General features: G+C 38.3%; 1 protein-coding gene across 1 annotated transcript in view; it reads right to left on the bottom strand.

Moving 5' to 3' along the window:
- Positions 1-2,386: 2,386 nt before the first annotated feature.
- LOC126870214 (poly(rC)-binding protein 3) overlaps positions 2,387-21,635 on the bottom strand; it is a 184,999-nt gene continuing 165,750 nt past the window's right edge. Inside the window, exon 9 of the mRNA XM_050627721.1 lies at positions 2,387-20,289. Coding sequence (XP_050483678.1) covers positions 20,205-20,289 — 85 coding nt within the window. The 3' untranslated portion in view covers positions 2,387-20,204. The remainder of the gene's footprint in view (positions 20,290-21,635) is intronic.

The raw sequence follows: 21,635 nt of genomic DNA, 5'->3' as shown, positions 1-21,635 counted from the left end.
AATTTTCACGTGCGGGCTTGGAAACTAAATTATCGCGGAAGCGATCGATAGTTCGTCGCTGTTGATCCCGGGCATCGATTCTCGATGCGATCGAGGCCGCCTAAAAGGCTTAAAAGGTGGGGGGTAGGGTTCTGAGTAGGTATCGAGGTATCGCGAGCGCGGCGAATCGCGACCCTGTCTCGTTTATCTTAGAATAATAAATATTATAGTGCAATATCTAAAAAATCTGTCTTTTTTATGCAACTTACACATTCAAATACAGTGTACTCGAAAAATTTACAATCGTTATTGCCCTTACAAACATTAAATCTCTATTCCAGTGTTGGTAAATCCGCGATCCCTCTCTCTGACCGCTAAAAAAGAATGTTTGATTCAAAATCGTGTGAGTGCGTGTGTGAGAATCAAAAAAGAGGTGCAGCTGCTGCTGTAGTGATACGAAAACTGTCGTGTTTTTTCATCCTTCTCCTTTTTTTTCTCTTTTCTTCTTATGTATATGCATATTCATCGTGTGTACGCGTACATGAGTACCGTTTATACATGTGTATGTTACGCGCGCGTGTGTATGTATGCTCATGCATCGCGTACGCGTGATTGTAGAATCCGATGTTATCGATCGTGCGTGCACGATCCGTAATAATATATCTAGGCTTCTCTTTTGCATTACATTTCTTTTTCCCCGTTCGTCCTCGATTTCTCGCCAATGTTTCGGCACTTTTTGGTCGTGGTTAACTGTGCGGGCTATATATCCCTGTATACCATACATAATATACATATTATATTGTATACGTTATAATACGTGTATTATATATTCCGCGAGTATATCCTGTCGCAACGAGCAATTCATCGCTCGACAGTCCTAGTTGATACTCGAGTTTTTTCTTTTTTTTCTTTTTAACACTGATGATAAATTACAGTTCGCGTGCGCACGTTTTATATATTATGTACAATCGCTTACATGACCGAACAGTGTTGAAGAAGATAGAGAACGGTAACGCGAAACACAATAGAGTCACGTGACGATTTTACGCGGGAAAAACCGTCGTCGTTTTATCGACTGCTTTTGCTTGGGCTGCCTGGTGTAATAAAAACGGCACTAAAAGTTCGCGCACGTATACAATGCTCGTGATTCAAACACACGGATTCTATCTCCCGCAGGGAAATCAGATAAACCACCGTTCGCCGAGATAAAACATAAAATCCTCTTACGTGTGTCTGTGTATGGAAGTTTGATCTTATCACGCTTCTAAACTAAAATACGAATCAATCGGCAAATTTTTCGATTATCGTGTCAACAAGAAACATTCTCCATAGTGGTGGAGAGGGAATTTTTTGAGCAACTGAAGCTTGTCGAAAGAAAAGTAAAGAGAGGTTAACAGAACGAAAATCATCGTGAAAAATTAACACGTGCTTCTGTAGCTGTACATTGTACATTCTCTTCTCTTGATGCACAGTCTGCTTTTTCTCTTATAGTTGAACATGTAAAACACTTAACCCTTTCGTCATTACGGACGACCATGGTCACTCGTCACAAAGAGACTTTCGTATATTGCAGGCGATTATGGTCGTTCAATGTTTTTGCGCAAAAGATGAAATATCATTTGTGCAAAAATCAATGTTATCATTAAAGAGAAGTTATTAAAATATATGCGTATATTTTGTGAGCGAAAGGTAAGAAACCTCTTCTTGTAAATAAAATCGTCTAAATAAAACTATTTATCGTATACGTTTAATTACATCATCTACCACATAAGTATAATCGAAGAGAAACGCTAGATAACTGTAGCGAAAGGGTTAAGAATAACACGCAGGAAGTCGCACGATGAATGTTCGTTCTTCTACGTATAGCAACTAATCAACAACATATAATTTACGTAAAAACGTGTTGTATTTACGTAAAATCATGACACTAATACGTAACAACACAGATTGCTATGAGAGAGCATTGCTTTCGAGTTCAGTTCGCTAGGTGGAAGGATATACATAACCGTATCAATCAAACGAGTCTGATCAATGAATATATTTAACGATCGATATTTCAAAAAGCTTGCTTCCCGAATTCCGTTTATTCTCAGTTTACTTCCACCGGTTGCATGTCTTACGGTTATCACAATACAATTTTACGACTTCTACAGAATAGCTTTCGAGTTTTGAGAGGTTCGACGATGAACGGACATAGAAATGGAGACAGGGCTGAGAGAAAACTGTAGACACCATACAAATACAATTATCGAAAAGATACAAGCTGAATAGATACAAAATACTCACGTAATACAATCGATAGGAGATATGATTGTTTCGAAGATGTATTACGATTAATATTATGAGATCTTTATTTTTCGAGGTTTTATCACTATTAGCCTTCCTTTTTAACTAGGCTTGTTTTGCAAAAAAAAAAAAAAAAAGAAAAAACGAAGCTTTAAAGCCACGATAATAATTCTACGCTACTACTTTTGGAATACCACCCTATAAAACTTTAAACGCTATATCTTTTTACGAATACTATCATGGAAACTCTAAACGCCAATTTCAGCACTTATTCTGCTACTTCACATTTGTACATAAAATTGTACACTTTTTATTATCATTCTATTGTATAATGTATTGTCTCTCTCTTCTTATAAAAATTATAATTTCTCAATTCCTCAAGAGTTAATTATTAACTACTATATTATCGATTGCTAATCAAAATGATATAGTAAAACCTCGGGAAACTTGTTAGTTATTCGAAACGCTTCGAAACAACCAACTTTCGTTTTCGAACGATACTCACGGTATCATCGAAAATCATAAAGATACTTCTCGATACGTCTCGATTCTCGAGCAATGTACCGAATGAGAAATTCATACCGCTTTCCGAAAGGATAGAAGCCACAATTTTCTCTCAACGCGGATGATGCCAGGAATCAAGACAAGAAACCGAAGGAATGAGATGAAGAAACACGCGACGATGATCGCGCAACGAAATCGAATTTCTGTCTTGACCTTCCCACGAGAAAAAGAATCGACGATTATGTCCTTTCGAAAGAGTCTAGCCTCTCGTTACACCTGTTTCGAGGACGTGAATTTCACGCGGGCTCGTTAAAACTAACGATCGACAAGAGAAATGGAACAATTTACGATTTCGTTCGCGGAACAGCTGGATAACGGGGCGATACAGTAGCGGTATTAATGCCGGTTACAGTTAGGTAGCATTGGTAAATAGAGTAGCAGTTACTGACGATACGAATAGTTCTTCTAGATCTAGGATGTAGCTTGTTTTTCTTCAGGGGAAGGAGGAAAGACCCAGACGAAGATCTGGCGACTTAGGGAGGGCTATCGATGACTATGTTCGACCTGGATCACTCGAGGAGAGCTGGTCGACTCGAAATCACCATGGGAAAAAGGTGAGCACATCATGACATTTTCAGGGGGGAGAGATCGATGGATTTAAAGTTCGATAAACTATGATTCACAGACTCGTTCTTCTCACGTTTCAGAAGGTTTCACCGTATCGTGCGATAAATCTGAGACTCGATAGGAAAAATCTCTGATGACGAATGGAAGGCAGAGCCACATGAATCGTAAAAAATACACAAGAAATTTATACTCGGAGTAAAAATCATCGTAATCTGAGAAGGGGACCTGATGCTAACTATATAGAGTCTGATATGTAGACTGACTTTTGGGCCAGGTCTGAGTCGTCTGTGCGTCACATTCACGGGTCTGCTACCCGCGAGGATCACCGTGATCGATCGCACAGTCGACCAGCGACGCCTTTTCTAAGATTGGATTGTTTGAATCGCGCGATATTGGTCTTGCCGTGGATTAAACAGACACATATTATAGCTCGCTGGGCGTCGCTGAATCCGCCTAACAGACAAATTCTGCTCTCTAACGAATGAGTTGCAAAGATATGTAACGTCGACTACAAGGTATAGTGTATTTTTCTCTCTCTTTCTCTCTCCCTCTTTCTGTATCTAACTATTTATTATATATACCTTTTTTTCTTTTTAATATTTATATATATTTATATATTGTATCTCTCTCACTCACGCAGTCTCTAGATTTTAAAGCACTCTCACGCCGGCTGAGACGATCACATGTGAACACTCGCAAGCCTGTCCTACATGTACTGATGACGTAGAATACAGCTATATAAATTATATCTCTTATATGCTTACAGTAATTGTATATCATTTATATATACATATACGCCTATATGTATATATACGTATGTACGCTGCCAGGACAAGAATAGTAGCCGTGAAAGTGTGTTTTCAAGTTGCACATAATTTCACGAGTATCTCGTTCGTGCATCTGTCCTACGTATTTTCGTCTTGCTTCAGCTAATTTTCGTGTTCGCTGGCGCGACGGCGATTGCTAGCAACCGTCTATCATTTTCAAGACACACTACTCTTGCGTGGCACCGTATGCACTGTCTACTTACAGCACGTGTGTCTTACTTCGTTCTCCCCCATGCTTGCTCGCGTTATCTTTACACTCCTAAAGAAAATCTCCCCTTCGCGTAAATTCGACCGTATACCGTTTTACGATTCGTATCCATGCATCTCTAATGTACGTATTTATTTCTCTGTACGCCTGTCTCCCCTTTTCGTACGAATATCGCGTGCATCGGAGGATTTTATAAAACGTTACCCTGGAATTACGTAGTCCTCGATCGATCGCGGCACGATCAAACCCTCGATTGCTGAATTCATTTCCAATTAACAATTCAACGTTCTCGATCCTGTGCATTCTATCAAATCATGGTTTTCAAGTTGTTACACTACCTTGTCTTCCATCTATTCTACACCGCTACGATATTGCCGAGCTCAACGTTTACGTACAACGTCACCAAGGTAATACCAATGAAAGGAAGACAAATTAAAGGCCCGTACACGGAAGATTGACCCAGAAGCTTAACACGTTGAACAGAGCCGATGAATCGACGAGGATCCGGTCGGGCTACCGTGATCGATCGTTCGACGAATAGATACCGCGATCAAGTACGGTGTTCACGTTCATCTTATTCCCTGTGCTCGCAGACCTCGCTAGTTTGCACCTGCACATGCGATACAGTATGCAGCTCTATGCGCACATATACATACATATATATCTTCGCAGCAACACGTTATAAAAAGCGACGCTTCGTTCTTTTATCCAACGAAAACGCTTTGAAAGACGCAAACGCGACATTTTCTCTTTACGCATTTCCCTTTCGTGGCACTGCATCCCTCGCTTTATCTCTTTCGCTCGATCAATCTCTCCCAACATACATGCACGCAGACACACACGCACACGCACACATTCTCAGCTTCTTTTTTTTTTTTGTAAAAATTTTTATTCACCATTTTTTGTTTCTTTTGTTTACGTCTCTTATTTAGTTTGTTCATATTGTTATACATTGCACACTACTACGTTTGCTTCTCTGTTTCTTCTTTCTAACTCATCGCTTTTTGTTACCTTTTTTTTTTCATTTTCATCTCTTTTTTTACTTTTTTTTTTCTTAACCTCCTTTTTGTTCTTGTCACTTTAACCGCGATTAAAAAATTTAAAATACTCGTATTACACGTAAGTATTTGTATGACCCTGTTTTCGTAAAGGCTTTCTAACATAAGTCGATATCGGCCGAGGAAGATAAAAAGGAAAAGGCGTCGAACATGAAGGAAGAGAAGGAATCAGCTTGAAGAATGGTCATTAACAACGCGGATCATCCATATCGCTGGGTGCGGGTGTGATGTGCAAAGGAAACAGGGAACGCCTTTTTCGTGTATTTATACATATATTTCTTTCTTCTCTCATCGATGTGCTTTCTGGTTCGCTTTTTCGTGCAGAGCGCTTCTCCTTCGATGCATCTCCGGACACGATCGCTCAAAGTGTTGGCACGAGCTCTAATTCCATTTTGCGTTGCTCCAAAATGATCCACGACGACGATTCTCAGCGAGTTGCTAATCTTTCGCGTGATTCGTTAAACCTTTCGAGTGACAAAGTTTCGCTTTGAAATAGACGAATATTATTGAAAATGTTACTATCTCCTAATCCTAGTTGGAAAAATAATTTTGACCCGCGTTATTCAAGTCAAATTACGAAGGTCGCAGGAATTTTGCCATTTTCGAAAAGGCTGGTGTTTGTTATTATTGTTCTTCTTACGAGAGTCTTGACTTGTTCCGTTCAGAGGGAATTGTGCAATAATATTTACTATCCTCGACGCTCGATGATCTTGCGTCGAAGAACATACAGACCTAGGTGAGTCCCTATATCTTATAAAATATTCGCGACTTCAATTCCTATATATCTAAAATTGATATGCGATGAGATACGATGGTACGTTTAAAAACATATTTCGTTATGATTATTAATCAGACTTTTGCTCCTTACTCGGAAATTATTTCTTTTATTAGATCGTGGATCATCGAGCAACTGGATATTTATCGATCGTTCTGTTAACGCGAATTCTCACTCACAGTCATCGAAGAAGACGAGGATGAAAAAGCAGGAACGGACAGCAGGGGATGATGGAAATCACACGAACGGGAAGATGTATACTAAGTTTGCTTGGTTCGTGTAACGGAAACGTGTTACCCCGTTATCAACGTTAGATAACGCGAGACGATCTTTCGAATGGATCGCGAATATCGATGCAAACAATTAAAGCTCCCAACGTTAGAAGTTCGTATTATCGTATTTTCTTTTTTTACATAATCCCTGTCTTTTGGGCCCCCGTTTCGTGGGCCGCATTCTTAATTTACGTATGATTTGAACTGCCGTTGAAAACGTTCATTTTCCACTTCCATTTGATCGGTTGCAACCGATGAAACGTCCTTTCACCTTCCTCCCTTATATTATATCAAAGATAAAATTGTAATCCCTCTTGTATCATACGTCTACGTTTATTTTAATTCTGTAATCGCTTACTTATTTATCTATTCTACTTAGGAGAATTAAAACATTCTTCGTTATTACGTTTCGCTTGCTCTTAAATGAAGCTTTAACATAGCGAGAAGTTAATTATTGTATCGATCTAATCAAGCTAATTTCCGACAGACTGTAATGATTGTATCTCTTCTTATGGAACGTAGTTTAATTTGTCGAACAACAGCCTGTCCCAAACGTCTACTCTAAATCGCGTAAGGAAGACTCAATTGTTAAAGACTTAACGATTAAAGTAGATTATATGTAAAGTAGAGAAACAAGATGGTTTGGCACAAGTCCTACTATATTGTTCAGTCATTTAGAGATTCTCAAAGGCTCAAATCAAATAATATTATAGTCGATGCGCTATAATCTCTTTCTTGTATATCTCACTACGAACGTTCTTAATGTTTCGAAAGAGTATTAAAAGAGATTTGATAAAATCCTAGAAAACGGACAATTCACTGGTCGCAACCGATCGAATATTCCTTCCCTCGCTCGATGCCGATTTTTCCTGTCTTATACTTCGGCGAAGCCACTATATACCGTACAATCCTATCCCGATATCTTCGTACAAAAATCGACTACCCTCTCGCGTACGTAACGTATAGAAAAAACAATCTACGAATATAATATCTATAAACAGGATCCATCCATCCATAAACGGACCGAGGAATTATTCTACGGCGCGAACAAAGAAGCACGGAGACACGGCTGGTTCTCTCTAAGTACGCGAACAAAAGGGAACACGAAAAATCGGCAGGCAAAGAGCTCGCTACTCGAGAACAGCTGCAGCGGGTACGATAATAATTGTACGTACGTGTATGCCTCTATATGTACGCGTGTGTATACATGTACGTACGTACGTATGTGTCTGTGCAACGACGATTTGGCACACGTAATTAATCAGTCCGCGATTATTTCCTTTTTTTTTTTTTTTCATTTTGTTTCTTTTCATCTAAGCTTGGCACACGGTTTGAGTCGCTCGCCAAACAATCCTCACGATCTCCATATATATTCTCCTTCTCTTTCATATTTCATTTCGCTCCATTCTTTTTATTTTTTGGCACACGTCTAAAGGAAAACAATTACACATATATCTTGCGCGCATCCATGTATCTCTGCGATTCGATTATTCCAAGTGTGCCACTCTCTCCCTCTCTCTTTTCCATTTTCCGCGTACTCTTCCCGATTCCTCGTTTCGTTCATTATGTACCGTTTTCCCTTCGTGAATACCCGTTCGTCTCTCCTTCGTTTCTTTCACACACGCACACACACGCAAACACACACGCGCACACGCACGCATACAAGCACACATCTGCACACACGCACACAGTCTCTCTTTTTTTCTCTCCCTTTCTCTTTCTCTCGTGTTTCTTTTTGTCTTTTTTTTTTTTACTCTTTTGCTTAATCGTTACAGAAAAATATGCCGTTGAGAATCTTCGCGCGGCCGTCCAAAATCGCGCTCGAGTCTTTTCTTTTCTTTTATTTCTCCACGCGCCCTTCAGACGAGAGAACTAAAAGGTCCTTTTTTTTTATACTTTACTCTCTTTTTTTTTCTCTTTTGTTCTTCTTGCCCTTAATTCCGCGCCCCGCCGGAAGTAGGGCGCGTGCGCTTCAATATCCTATAAAAACTAAGTTATTTCTTAGCTGATTGCCTTGCGTTACGGTTAAGGTTGGGCGACCGACACGGATCGTCGTGGACCACGCGCCTCCATCCTCTTCTAAACGCGCCGATCCACGCTCGATCGACCGGAAATTTCAACCCTCCAATCACTTCCTCTCGCTCTGCGAACCCTTTTCATCTTTGTTGTCGACCCCTCGAATCGCAGTTCCAGCGTTCTTAATTGGAATTTTTTAATTGAAACGTCGGATTGTAGATTATTTGAGACGTTGAGTCATCAGTTTTGTGATTCTAGTAACCTGATTTGTTTTTTCACCGTTGCTACGATTATTACATTCCACGATGGACCGAATTTTCAAACGATCATAGGATCGTTCGAAAAATAATACTCAATTCCGAAAGAAATAGCTCGTTTTACTTCTAGAAATGATCGAATGTACCTCTAGTTAAGATTGAGCAAACCCGATATTCCTTCTCTTACGTTTCGTGATATGTGGGATTAAAGTATCTCAAAAAGTATCGACTCTATGCTTACTCTATAATGTATATTAGTCGCCTAACTTGTCTTTAGGAAAGGACACGAAAAGATCCGATAATACTGTCTGGTTGTATCAAGGCGTTAGCTATCGATCGGCTTGAGCGTTGTTGAAATACCTTCACGGTAATCTTTGTTATATTTAAAAAAATAACGAATCAATGGAACACACGATCATTAAGAATCGTGCAAAGTGGAAAGTTCGATCGTTGAGTAAAAAATATCGCATATTTGTTCTACTATTATTCGAACGATTTATTGTGGTTTTTCTTAGTCACAATGACCCTGTTCTTCGTTTTTGTCCGACTTCTTATCGCACGAAGTGTAACTACATTTTTCGCAAAGTACTCTCCAAATTATTATCATTCTTCGATTATTTTCGTCTTTATCTACTAAAATTTCTAATACAAAGCAACCTTACGGTAATTATACTACAAAAACTACAAAAATCCAGATACAACGCAATTTTTAATTCTATCTTCTTATCACCTTATCTCTCTTCGAAAACTCTATCGAAAATATTTCTATCCTCCGCATAAATTTTTTACTCAAATCATTGCCAATTATTTTCACGCTTTCTGCAAACATCGACATTCGTAAATCCGATCCTCCGATTCTTTCAAACAACTTACGTCGCAGAAGATACGCCAGCTCGGGCAGAAATTTCGCTTTGAAACCAAGTTCTTGTTAACACGCCCGCTCTCTAAGTCTCGTGTCTCGGTCTATGCTTTTACGTGCATTCAGCGTCGACTCAAACACGAGACAAAAGTTAACAAATATTCACGAAGTCTCGAAAATAATCCACACACGCAACGGATAAAATTAATGTTAAGCGCGTGTTTCTAAACTGCAAAATCTGCAATTTCATCGTAAAATTCCACAACGTAGAAATACGTACAACATAATTTCGCACGAGTAACTCTATCTCTGTTACGAACAATAAGAATTCGATGAGCGGCGCAAACGTGTTCAACAGCTCCAGATTGAAAGGCAATGGCGTCGCGTGGTCCAGCGACGATTTCCGGTCAGTGCCCGCGCAGTAAGGATAAGGCCCCTGCACTAACAGATTGCTCTACGCCACAACGTTACGAACGCGTTCCTATCGAAGTTGACGCGCGCAACGTCCTCGCTTTTCTTCGAATAAATTTCATTCGAGGGCAAATGACGAGACGAATAGGGAGGACTAATATCAAGGGATCGAATCTACGATTAATATTCTCCATATACACGAAACAATTCTCTGTTCTCTGAGAAACAAAATGACCGACACGCGATATATCTGTTCCCCTCTGCATAACAAGCTGCTCGCAACTTGGATTTCAGCTGGAAATCACGCGTACACGCGTGCGTACGAATATTCCGACATGAAAAAGGGGGGCGGGAAGTGGTTGAAGATGCGACGATTCGTTCTACACCGAAACAAAGACCATTCGACGATCGTCTGATTGTTCTTGGTTGGTTCATACAGCGAGAAGCTACGCCGAGATGGTCCAATTCTTTTTTTTTCCGCAGCTGCAGATCATTGGAAAATTCACGAGTTTCAAACGATCGAGATCACGTTTTTCCAACGACTCGAAGAAATCTTTCGTTTTCCAAGGTTTATTCGAGTAAAGCGTAGTTGGCGCTAGCCGTGTTCTCTGCAGATTTTTCAAACGGAATTGAATTTTCCACGTTAATACGGCAACGCAAACGCAACGTAAACACTGATTCGCAAAGATTCCGATTGATGGAAACTCGCGAATTCTGCTATAATCTATAAACGAATATCGTCGATATATCGGTATCGACATATCGAAAGAGTTTGTGAGATTCTCTATAGAGGTACAAGTTACTCCCAGTGCCATGATTTTTCTTTCCTTTCTTCCTTCTCTGCGCTTTTCGTTCTACGATAGCCATTTTTACACGAGCCACCATTGGCGACTCAAGAATGGTCAACCAAAAAGACACCTTTTTGGCGTTTGTTCGTTCGATCGATCCCTCTAGAAACGCGGCTCCTCTTCACCGTGGATCAAGAAGATTACGAGTTACGATAGACGATATTCTTAACGGCTACTAGACGCTACGAAACTAGTCTGACTCGAAGGTATACGCTACGAGATAGAGACGTCCCGAATAATTAGTACGATTAGTCTACAGACTTTCCGTTCGACGATACACACGTCTAATAAATATACGAGTTTGCTTGTTATCGGAGCAGAAGAGAGATTAATTAGTTCGTAGCCTAGTCATATGTGTCACCGGATATGCTTTTCAAGTATATCAGCCTCGATGATGGTTCCTAATTAGTGTAAAGAAATTATGACACAGGAAATAACGATTCTCTCTTTGACGTTTGTAAGTGATCGACTTTGGAAACCATCAACGGAGTTTGGTGAAATGAGATTTCTTCTTTCTCCTTTTTTTATGTTTTTTTTCTTCTTTTTTTGGTTTCTTGGTTTGGTCGAAGATCGATGGGACCGTGAACGATACTTCGTGCATCAAAGAATATACGACGAGAGATTAAGAAGAAACGACGAAGTATCGAAACTGTGATCATCGTTCTTCGGGCAAAGTATCGACTATCCGAAATCATTGGGACAGTTTGGAACACAAACAGCTCTCGCTCGCCCATTCTGATCGCGACGGGGCTGCTCTTTTCACTCGACTCGTTCCATGCAAGGTATTGTTTAATTTTTTATAGAATTATCAACTGTAGAATTTAGTTTCTGCGTTTCTTTCCGATCGGACACTGTTTGGAATTTCAGTTAAAAGATGTAAATTAATCGTTTCGTAAGTGTGATTACGATAAACGGAAAATATCTTGTAGAGAATAGTTGAGACTCTCAAAGGTGATCCAAAATACTCTATAAAATTGACATGTACAAAGAATATTAAAATATAGCGAATGTGTGATATTACTTTACATTGAGCATATTTATAATATACTATATATATAAAAGTTAAGTAATGTATATTAAAAATTCATACATTTTGAATAAATCCTTTTTCCTCACAGCCTTCTAAGTAAAAACACCTAACTAAAAGAGGACACACACAATCACCGAGCATATTAAAATTAATCTCAATTATATCGTTTTAGAAGCACTAATTTCTATTATCAAGTGAAAATTTTAATTAATCTCGATTACGTTTTCTAATAGACTTCCCAATGCTCAAATAAAGCGATAGCTTGTGCACTACCAGAAAGCTTATTAAATGTATCTATGTAATATTTATGTAAAACTACAGAAACCTTTATTACGTAACAAGGAAGATACGTAAAGTTACAAATTTCTAATTAATGCGAAATCTTTCATATTAGAAATTCGTATTTGCGCTCGTTTCTCCGAAATGGTATTTCATCGGTGGAAGGCGTATGATAAAATTATAAACGAAGATATTACAAGATATCGTCGGATCGAATTTAAAAGGACGAGTCGAGTGAAAAGATCACAGTATGCCTGTGTACATGCAGTTCTCTACGTAAACGCGCGCGGCAATCGCCTCTTACTTAGTCCTTTCCTCCAAAACACGACACCGCGTTCACCGATCTATAGATCCTTGAAACGCGTGGATCATCGTGATCGAGGAGGATTACACGCACGCGCGCACGTACTTGATCCTTCGAAGAAGGAGGGAAAAGAAAAAAAAGAAAACATACCACCCTCTCTAGCGATTTTTATCATTTTCCTTTTTCTTTCCATCCTCCCCCCCCCCCCCCCCCCCCCCCATTACCATCACTCTAGCGCACGATCTTTCTATTCAAGCCAATCGATTACTGTTTCCTCGCATTTTTCATTCTTCCATCGTAGACTCTGTTTGACTCTCATTTACACACAACACTCGCGAGAACACGCACACTCACGCGACATCGTCGAATACGAACGATATGATCGTATAATAACCATTCGCCCACTCTACCACTCTTCTTATTCAGTTTTGTTTTTCCTGCTTTTTTGTTCTTCTCTTTGCGATCTCTGTGCCTTAAAAATTGTCCTTAACTACTTACTAATATAATCGATTCTAATCACAGCAATTATTTATTGTTGATATACACAATCATACAGCGTCTGCCGCCAACTTTTTTCCCTCTTTTCACTTCAGCTTTTGTTCGTCTCGATATACTATATATATATTCATATATAATATTCGCGTGTTTATTACTCGAGTTGTTCGCTACAGAAACCTGCTTTACATTTCTCATCTGACGACTCCTCGTCCCGAATCTTTGCTTTTAATTCAGCACAGGCTGCCTTCTGGTCGTCAAACTATGTCGACATTTTGTTTACCTTTGCCCCTAGTTTTTCCCACCATTTTCTCACCAATGTTTTTTCGCGCATTTCTTCGTGGATTTCTCTTTTGAACGTTTCACGGTACGTCGTTATCGTACGTTCGACGATAGAGGGCGAAAAAGGGGTTGTGGACGAGGGAACGGGACGCGAAGAGAATCACGCGGAATCGCGAAGACGAAGAGGACAACGAGAAGATACAGAGGAGGATGCAAGTCGCTATTGTATTTTCTTTTTTTCTCTTTTATACTTTGTTCTCTCTTCTGTTGCTCTTTTCCTTCTTTTTTGCCTGGTCGCGGCCTCAGTGTGTACATGTGTGCGAGTGATTATTGTTATCAGACTGTGGATGCTTATTCGAATTCATCAAATTCGGAATAATGCAAATTCTTTCACTCTCCGAATATCGTGATCTTACTTTCGCTGTTTTCTATATTTTCATGTGCTCTTACGTATTTTACGCAACGAATGCATAAAACATACGCAGTCTCTCTTGATCGTAGTGAGAGAAGAGAGAAATGCTTCGTCGAGAACGCCGATGCACGATCGAATATCGTCTTTTCGCTGTCGCAACCATGTCAATGTTATAAATAATACGTTAACCGCCTAACAATAAGTTAATCGTTTCTTAATTTACGATATAAGAAAGAGCTAACGGATTTCGTTTTAACGCGCTAATTTGTATTCTCCTTACACGTTTCACTGTCACGTGCTGGTCACGCGAAGGGTTAAAGACAGTAGTCATGGGGAGGGGAGGGGGGGGAGGGGAAGAAAAGAAAGGACAATGAGAATAGAACGAATAAAATTATACAATAAATAGAGACGCGAACATTTATCTGATTAACGAGTCGATGAAATGACGTATCATTCTAATGAACAAGAAGAACGAAATGAGTAAATCGATAAATATATATACAACGACACGAACAATAAATATTTACAAGATCAAATCACGAAACACTAGATACAAATTTTGAGCGATCGAAATGCTACGAGCTAGAAAAAATCTTTCGATCTAAAAAAGAAAACAAGTTAAAAAAATCTTTCGACCTAAAAAAGAAAATAAGCTAAAAAAAGTCTTTCAAGCGCTGTAAAGCTATGCGACGCCGTATTGCACACGTTTCTCGCGTCCTCGACATTTAAACGAAGAAAGGAAAACGCGATGGCAAATAGGAAATTCTTTTTGTCAGAAACGGTAAAGTTTCTCGCGGCAACACGGCCAACGATCTTCTTCTCAGTTGACAAATTAACAAGAGACAGCTAGCGCGAACGACGCACGCGATTTGAAAGAACAATCGTTTAAAAAATATTGAGAATTTCGTGAGGGAAACACGCCAAGAGGGCGAGGAAGAACATTGAAGTATCCGCGGGAGGCGGAGCGCGCAAATCTTGTTCGGCTCCAAACGAGAACAACGACGAGCTTCCTCGATGATTTCGTACGGATCGCGAATCTTTGGCACACATTGGAAGATTCCATCGATTTCATCAAAAATTTTGTCGGAATTCATCGATCTCATCGAAAATTTTGTTGGATTTCATCGATTCCACCGACGATCCTATGGAGAATTTCGCTGAGGATTTCGTCGAACGACCCGATCGAAAGACACAGAAATATTTATCTCTGGTTCTCTTGCACAATAACTAAATAACTGATAGTAATATTAGCAAATTGATAAGCCATAAGGTTGTAGATTACAAAGCTTGATTTTATAAATTTTACAATTTTCCATCGAGCGAGATAATCAGACAAATTGCAGTTAATACAATTTACTTGTCGAATGCCATTTGTTTCATCAAGCAAACCCGTTATTTTTACATCGCAGAATTTAAATATACAATTACTAATATCCCGTAAGAGGGTGATATAACAGCAAAATCAGAAATCATTGTACGTATCGGTTGACGCAAATACTTACAGATACTGTGACGACATCAATTATTCATGTTTCATTATTTCCATAAAATTTATTAAGTCGTTATTCCGACAATTCAATCATTTATGATATAATTCTTACGCTCTGTTGATTTAAGACATGGCTATTATCATTACCAGAGAAACAGCGCGTAGATCGTTCGACGACGTCACTTCGAATGCACGCATCGTTACAAATAATCGTGTAAAGAATGGACACCGAACGAAACGACACGTTTGTATTATATATGCATGCGTGTATCTTATGTACGTGCACCGTATGTTAAGACATATTGCACGTCTCGAGAGCTAACATCACCCTGGATATATATGCGAACGACAACCAAGATAAAGACCAAGAAGACGGCGAGTTTTATTATCAATTTTCCATTCCTTGCTTTTCATATCACCTTCTCATTCTCATAGCTCGCCGATTTCACAAGACACTGAATTTACCCTGCAACGAATACACACACAGAGAATAATCGAGAAACGTCCGATTTTGTTCGCCAGCTGTCGCCGAAGCGAATTGAGAAGTTTGAACGATAAACGACGAACCTGCGGAAGTCGAGATTTTGTTTGAAAATTTAAATATCAACAAATTAAAGGATTAAAGACAGCCGATAATATTGACTCACGAATGATATTAAAAATTATAAACAAAAAATATCTCCAAATTTAAGGTGGATACCTAGGATTTTAGATCTACCTTGCGACAGCCCCAAGGGTTAAAATTATTCAGCATGAAAGTCAAATCATTTTCCATTGAAACAATGGATACTCTAGTTAAGTGGAAGTCGACATTTTCATAGATTATCGTTCAATCTTTTCAATTATAGAAGCACGATTTAGTTACGGATAGTGGAGCTGGTTCCACGGAGGAAACCTGGAGAAAAGGAGACCTAACAACATGATGGAAGAACAGCGCGAATAGCGGGCGAAGAGATGAAGAAGAGGGTGAACAAGGAGACGCCTCCTGATCGAAGCTAGGCTTTCAGCTCGCACACCTTTCCGTCGCTACTTTATCCCCTCTAATTCTGTTTATTTTTTTCATTTCCTCTTTTATCGTATAATAAATATATATATATTATATGTATATATATAATATATCGTTATTTATACTCCACGTAATAATTTCATTTTTGTTCCTTCAACGGAAGTGCGCGCCACCGTCGATTCGATCGTTCTAATAAACGATCCTCATATATCGACGTATTTTCCTTCATTTTTTTATTCTTTTTCTTTTTTTTTGAAAATTTCGTCGCCAGTTTTCTCGGTACGATGATTGGAACGCGTGTTTTTTCTTTTTGAAGATCCGTCACACTGGACTCGACATCGGTTCCAAGCTTCGAGGAAAGCTTCAAGGTTTCTTAAAGAGGAACTCGACGTGACATCCAGCTACGGTCGTGGTCACTTTTCGAGACGAAAGACAAGAAATAAGAATATAACTTCTCCCCTTTTCGTCGTTCGTACAGAAGTCGAGTGTTGCACTTGGAGATCAGAGAAATTCTGAGTATTGAACTGTAAAACAAATACATCATGCCTCCGTGAACGACATACATATTCTACATATAAATAAAGAAATAATGTTCAAAGTATCTACAATTGTTTGAAATTATAGCGAAAAAAGTACAACATAACGTAATTAAAGAATCTATTTTAAAATTATACTCTTCCATGTCTGAAACATTAAATTTATCACTCCACTTGGCGATAAAACCATTACGAAGAGTTTTTCACGTTTGTTATCGCCAAATAACTATTTAATAGTTCTCATTTTTTCGAATGTTATCGCTAACAGTACGATCTGATAGTACGTCAATGACTCGAAGCTCCACGTTAAAAACACTGGAATTTAACAATAAGAGAAACAAAATATTTTCGTAACAAAAATAAACAGAATCTTAACAATGCAACATTTATCCATATAAATCTCTATTAATGACGACCACTAATAAATTAGTAAAAGTAACAACAATCTCGCGAATACAATAATATTTCTCATAAAACAACCGTATTTGCTACATTAATTTGATGGATTTCGAATTGTTTAAAAATTCCCTGAAGACTTTCTGACGTCCTCTTTTTTAAGCATCTTGAAAAAAGTATCGTCACGGATGGCGATGACGGCAAAATAAAAGTTACATCGTAACGTATAACAACGATAACAATTAAAAATCGAGTAATTGGCGGAGTCTCGCTTCTACACTGATCGGAGTTCCACCTGACAAATTAATATTATTTACTTAAACCGAACGTAACAAAATTGTTCTTCAATAACGATTTTATATCTCTTTCTTTTCTCTTAAATTTTCATTAAGACCTGAAGGAGACGAAGAACTCTCATATATCGATGAACCTAATCTCCTGAAGAATGGTTGACCTCATTGAAAGGGGAAAAGAGAATCTACTGAGAAATTAATCAATTATCAAGTCGAAGATCCTTCTTGCTTCGTCTGTATCGACAGAGAAAACCAACAGAATCCATTGCCATAGAAAGTAACAATCGAGAATCGTGCGATGATAAATTCAAAGCTCTGCAGAAATCCCGAGTGGTAGCTTCTTTGTTCGATTACGATCGTCCGATTCTACTGCGGTTCCTCTGTCTAATTACGATCGTTCGATTCTACTGGAGAGCGATCTTCTCCACTACATCTTTACAAATAAAATTCGCCAGCCAAGAAGGATCAGGAAAAAAAAAAGAGAAGAAAAGAAACGTCAAGTTATCTATACCTTAAGAAGGAAACTAAATTGCAATTTATAAAAAGTTGAATTATTAAAAAGATTGATAAAATCTGAAAGTTATTTCCTTTGTCTGGTATCTGTAGTTGGGAAATATAATTGTTAAACAATTATTCTCTTACTCTCCACGAATATTCCGAGTATTCGCTCGAAACCAATATGTCTTTAACGAAATCTATTGATTGATCGACACTTATAAACAAAAAGATTTAGCGAGAGATTTGTTCGTCCGAAAAAATGAAGATATCAGTGACAAAGAAGACTTTGTTAGATCGAGAATCTAAGAGGAGTATTCTTGTTGGATATCTTCGTACTAGAGATTTCAATGGTTCTAATCTTAAAGAAGATTAATTTGAAAATAATAAATCTCTAGAAATGAGATCTCTATGAAATTGTCCAAAGAGAGTTGGTGATCCCGTTCGGGGATGATTTCACGTTTTAAATTAGCTAAATGGGTGAAAAGAAACCCATCAGTCTCCATTCCTTAGAATAGCCAGCAATATAGAAAAAACGCTAACAACCGGCCTAATAATATTATATAGTTATTCAGCGTCTTTGCTTCACACATTCATGATTAATAATAATTATAATAATAATTCTCTCGTACTATGCTGACCGAAAATATTAGACTACCCCTTCTGCTATCGGACCTTTGGTTCCACAATTGGTGCTACGAATTGTGCAACGTTATATCGCACGACACCAACGAGACCCAATTTTTGTTCGAAATTGCCTAAAATGCTTTCTAGGTTCTACGTTCTAATTTCGCCTAGAATGCTGAAATTTTGTATTTTAACTACGTTGTTAAATCGTATTTAACAATCTTCTAAGAATTACAAACAATGGAAGAATCGAAACAATAGTTGGAAGATAATTTATATTATCGAGTATCGTTTTAAAGATTAATGCATTCTGGGTTCAATTACGAATTTTAGTAAAACTAGTTGGAAGCACAACGTAACATCGTTCGTACAGTTGTTGTACAAATTTGTATAATTGAACGTAACATTGACGCAACTTCGAACAGAAATTAAGCTGGTGCTGTTTCGATACAAAATTGCACGTTTTTACCTTCTCCGATCGAAGGTAGCAATATTTTTACTATACAACTGACACCCACGGAAACAAAGATCCAATCATCGAGATGCCGATGATCCGAGATTTTCGGCCGCCGTAGTATTTCTCTCCCGCCTCTCTCGTCTATTCTCGTTTTGTTTTTTTTTCTCTCGTTTTTTTAAATATAAAAATGAAAACTAACATATCTTTGGCTTGTTCCCTTTACCAATCGGCAGCAGCCACCGTGTGTGTGTGACGGGCTGCGGCGTGCATCGTTATTATTTGTTTCTTTTTTTTTTCAGTTTGTTTGTATGCTTGTTTTGTTTCATTTGTTCGTTTAAATATCTTTTTGTACAGTTTTGTACACTCGAGTATATATATATATATTTATATATATCATATAACCGTGTACGCGCGTGCGTGCCTTCATCGTCTCTACTTGCATGTATTATACTTCTTATTTTTTTTCTTCATTTTTTTTTGTTCTTTTTATATACCATTATTATTAAGCGCGTGCTCGATTTAATCCCTTTTCTCTCTGCGTTCTCGCCACTTATGTACACCTCTGTGATTCTCTTGTCGAGAGCGCGCGCACAATATTCTCACGTATGCATGTACGACGTGTGTATATGTGTGTGTCAGTGTACGTGTATGTATATATATATATATATATATATATATATATATATGTCTCTATACCTCTGTGTGTATACGTGTTTATGCATACAACGTGTATCTAATCTCTCGTGACGTGTATCCCACGCCTACCACTCTCTGCTTTTTATCGCTTTTATAACGTATACCTATATGTATACGTTTATATAAATATTTATATGTGTATGCGTGTACGTGTATGCAAGTCTCCCTTTTCTTTTTCCTATCCTGACGATGTGCTCCATTTTTGTTGTTCACCTTTTGCTCACCGTGTGTCTGTGTGTGTATTTGTGTAGTATCGTGTGTGCTCTTGTTCCTCTTTCAACCAAGTGTGTGCTTTATAATCGTGTATATGTATCATGTATGCGTAGGTGTAATACGAGTGTTAAAAATGTGTGTCGATTAGCAAGCTGGTTGAACACAGTGCGTGGCCCAGCTCCAGATGCCATTGACAGCTTCGCGTGCGTCGTGACGCCCCGCGTCCTTTCGACGACGACAACGACATACGTATGTGTCTCACCACTTTTAGTGGATCGGCGACTTAACGATGTGGTCCGGCGGGATGAAGTGGTACGCGGGTATCGACAGTCCCGTCGTTTCCTGTGATATCCTGAAACAGAATTGGCCGTGTCTGTCAGACCGGATATGATCTTTGCGAAGCAGCGCCGATTCCTTGGCTCGATACACGCGAGCCGACCGTGGACACGACCAAACGCTCTCGTTTGCTCGGTTTCTTTTGTTGGATCGTTTTCGGGGAACGTTTCTCAACGATAGAGTAAAAACGTAGACAGAAATAAGTTACAAGATTTATTTAACTCGGAGGTTTCTCGTTCATGTCGAGCACTTTCATTGATTTTTGTTGTTTCGAATAGTTTTTACATCGAAGGGCTGACGAAAGGCTAGTTATAAAATTGTTTGATAGGAGCAAGTAATATACGTTACATCAGGTTAGTAATGAATTTAATTAAATGTCTTGATCGAGTGCACGCGTGTGATTAGCTTCGAAAAAATTGATTTGGAGCAGAAATATAACAAATTGGTTTATATATCGAACGTTTTATAAAACACTCAGATTCGTATGAATTTCATCGTATAAGATATAACATTGTGTTATACAATGTATTATAAAAGACAATAGACATCGTGCGAGAAAATGTACATTTTTCAACAATTTTTCTAAGAATCCCACTGTTTCAGATTCTGTTAAGTTTGTCCTTTTTGAAATATCAACACTCTTCTCTAACTTCTTTTTATACTTTCTGCTATGTTCCGATGAATCATTATGTGCAATTAAGTCAAGGATTATGTTTGATAGAATTTTAGATATTTAAATATCGATGTACATATTGAGAAAAACAATTATGTTCCATTATCTTTTTTAACTTTTTTCTTTCGTTTTGCTCTCCATTCCAGGATATATTAAACAAGATCAATACTTACACAAACAGCGAAAAGCAATCAACAAGCATATTCAACACTCGCAATCGAAACCAGTGAAATAATTAAATCAATAGACGATCCTATATTTAACTTAAATTTTCGAACTTGTTAATATCCGTGGAAAATATTTCCCCGACGATTGCATGCTGTTTATCTTGTTTAATATATCTCGAAATGTGTAAAAATAATCATCTACGAGAAGTAGCTATTCCCTCCAAATCAATTAATCTTTCTCTGTCTTTAATATTTCACAGAATAATTACACTGTGCACTCGAAAATATTTGCTGTAAAAAAAAAAAAAGGAAAAAAAAGAGGGAAGAAAAAATACTATTGCAAGGAATTAACACAGAAACGAAAATACAAAACTCGAACCTTCAGAAATCTAAATAATAATCCAAGTTCAATTTAAAAAATCCTGCTTTCCTTTCGTATAGCAGAAATATCTTTCAAACGAAATTTTTATATTTTCCCGAAAGTTGCAAACGAGCGCGCTTCGTCGTCTCCCTCGCTCCTCA

This window comes from Bombus huntii, chromosome 10 (genome assembly GCF_024542735.1).
Source record: "Bombus huntii isolate Logan2020A chromosome 10, iyBomHunt1.1, whole genome shotgun sequence".
Taxonomy (NCBI): domain Eukaryota; kingdom Metazoa; phylum Arthropoda; class Insecta; order Hymenoptera; family Apidae; genus Bombus; species Bombus huntii.
This window is presented reverse-complemented; position numbering and strand designations above follow the sequence as displayed.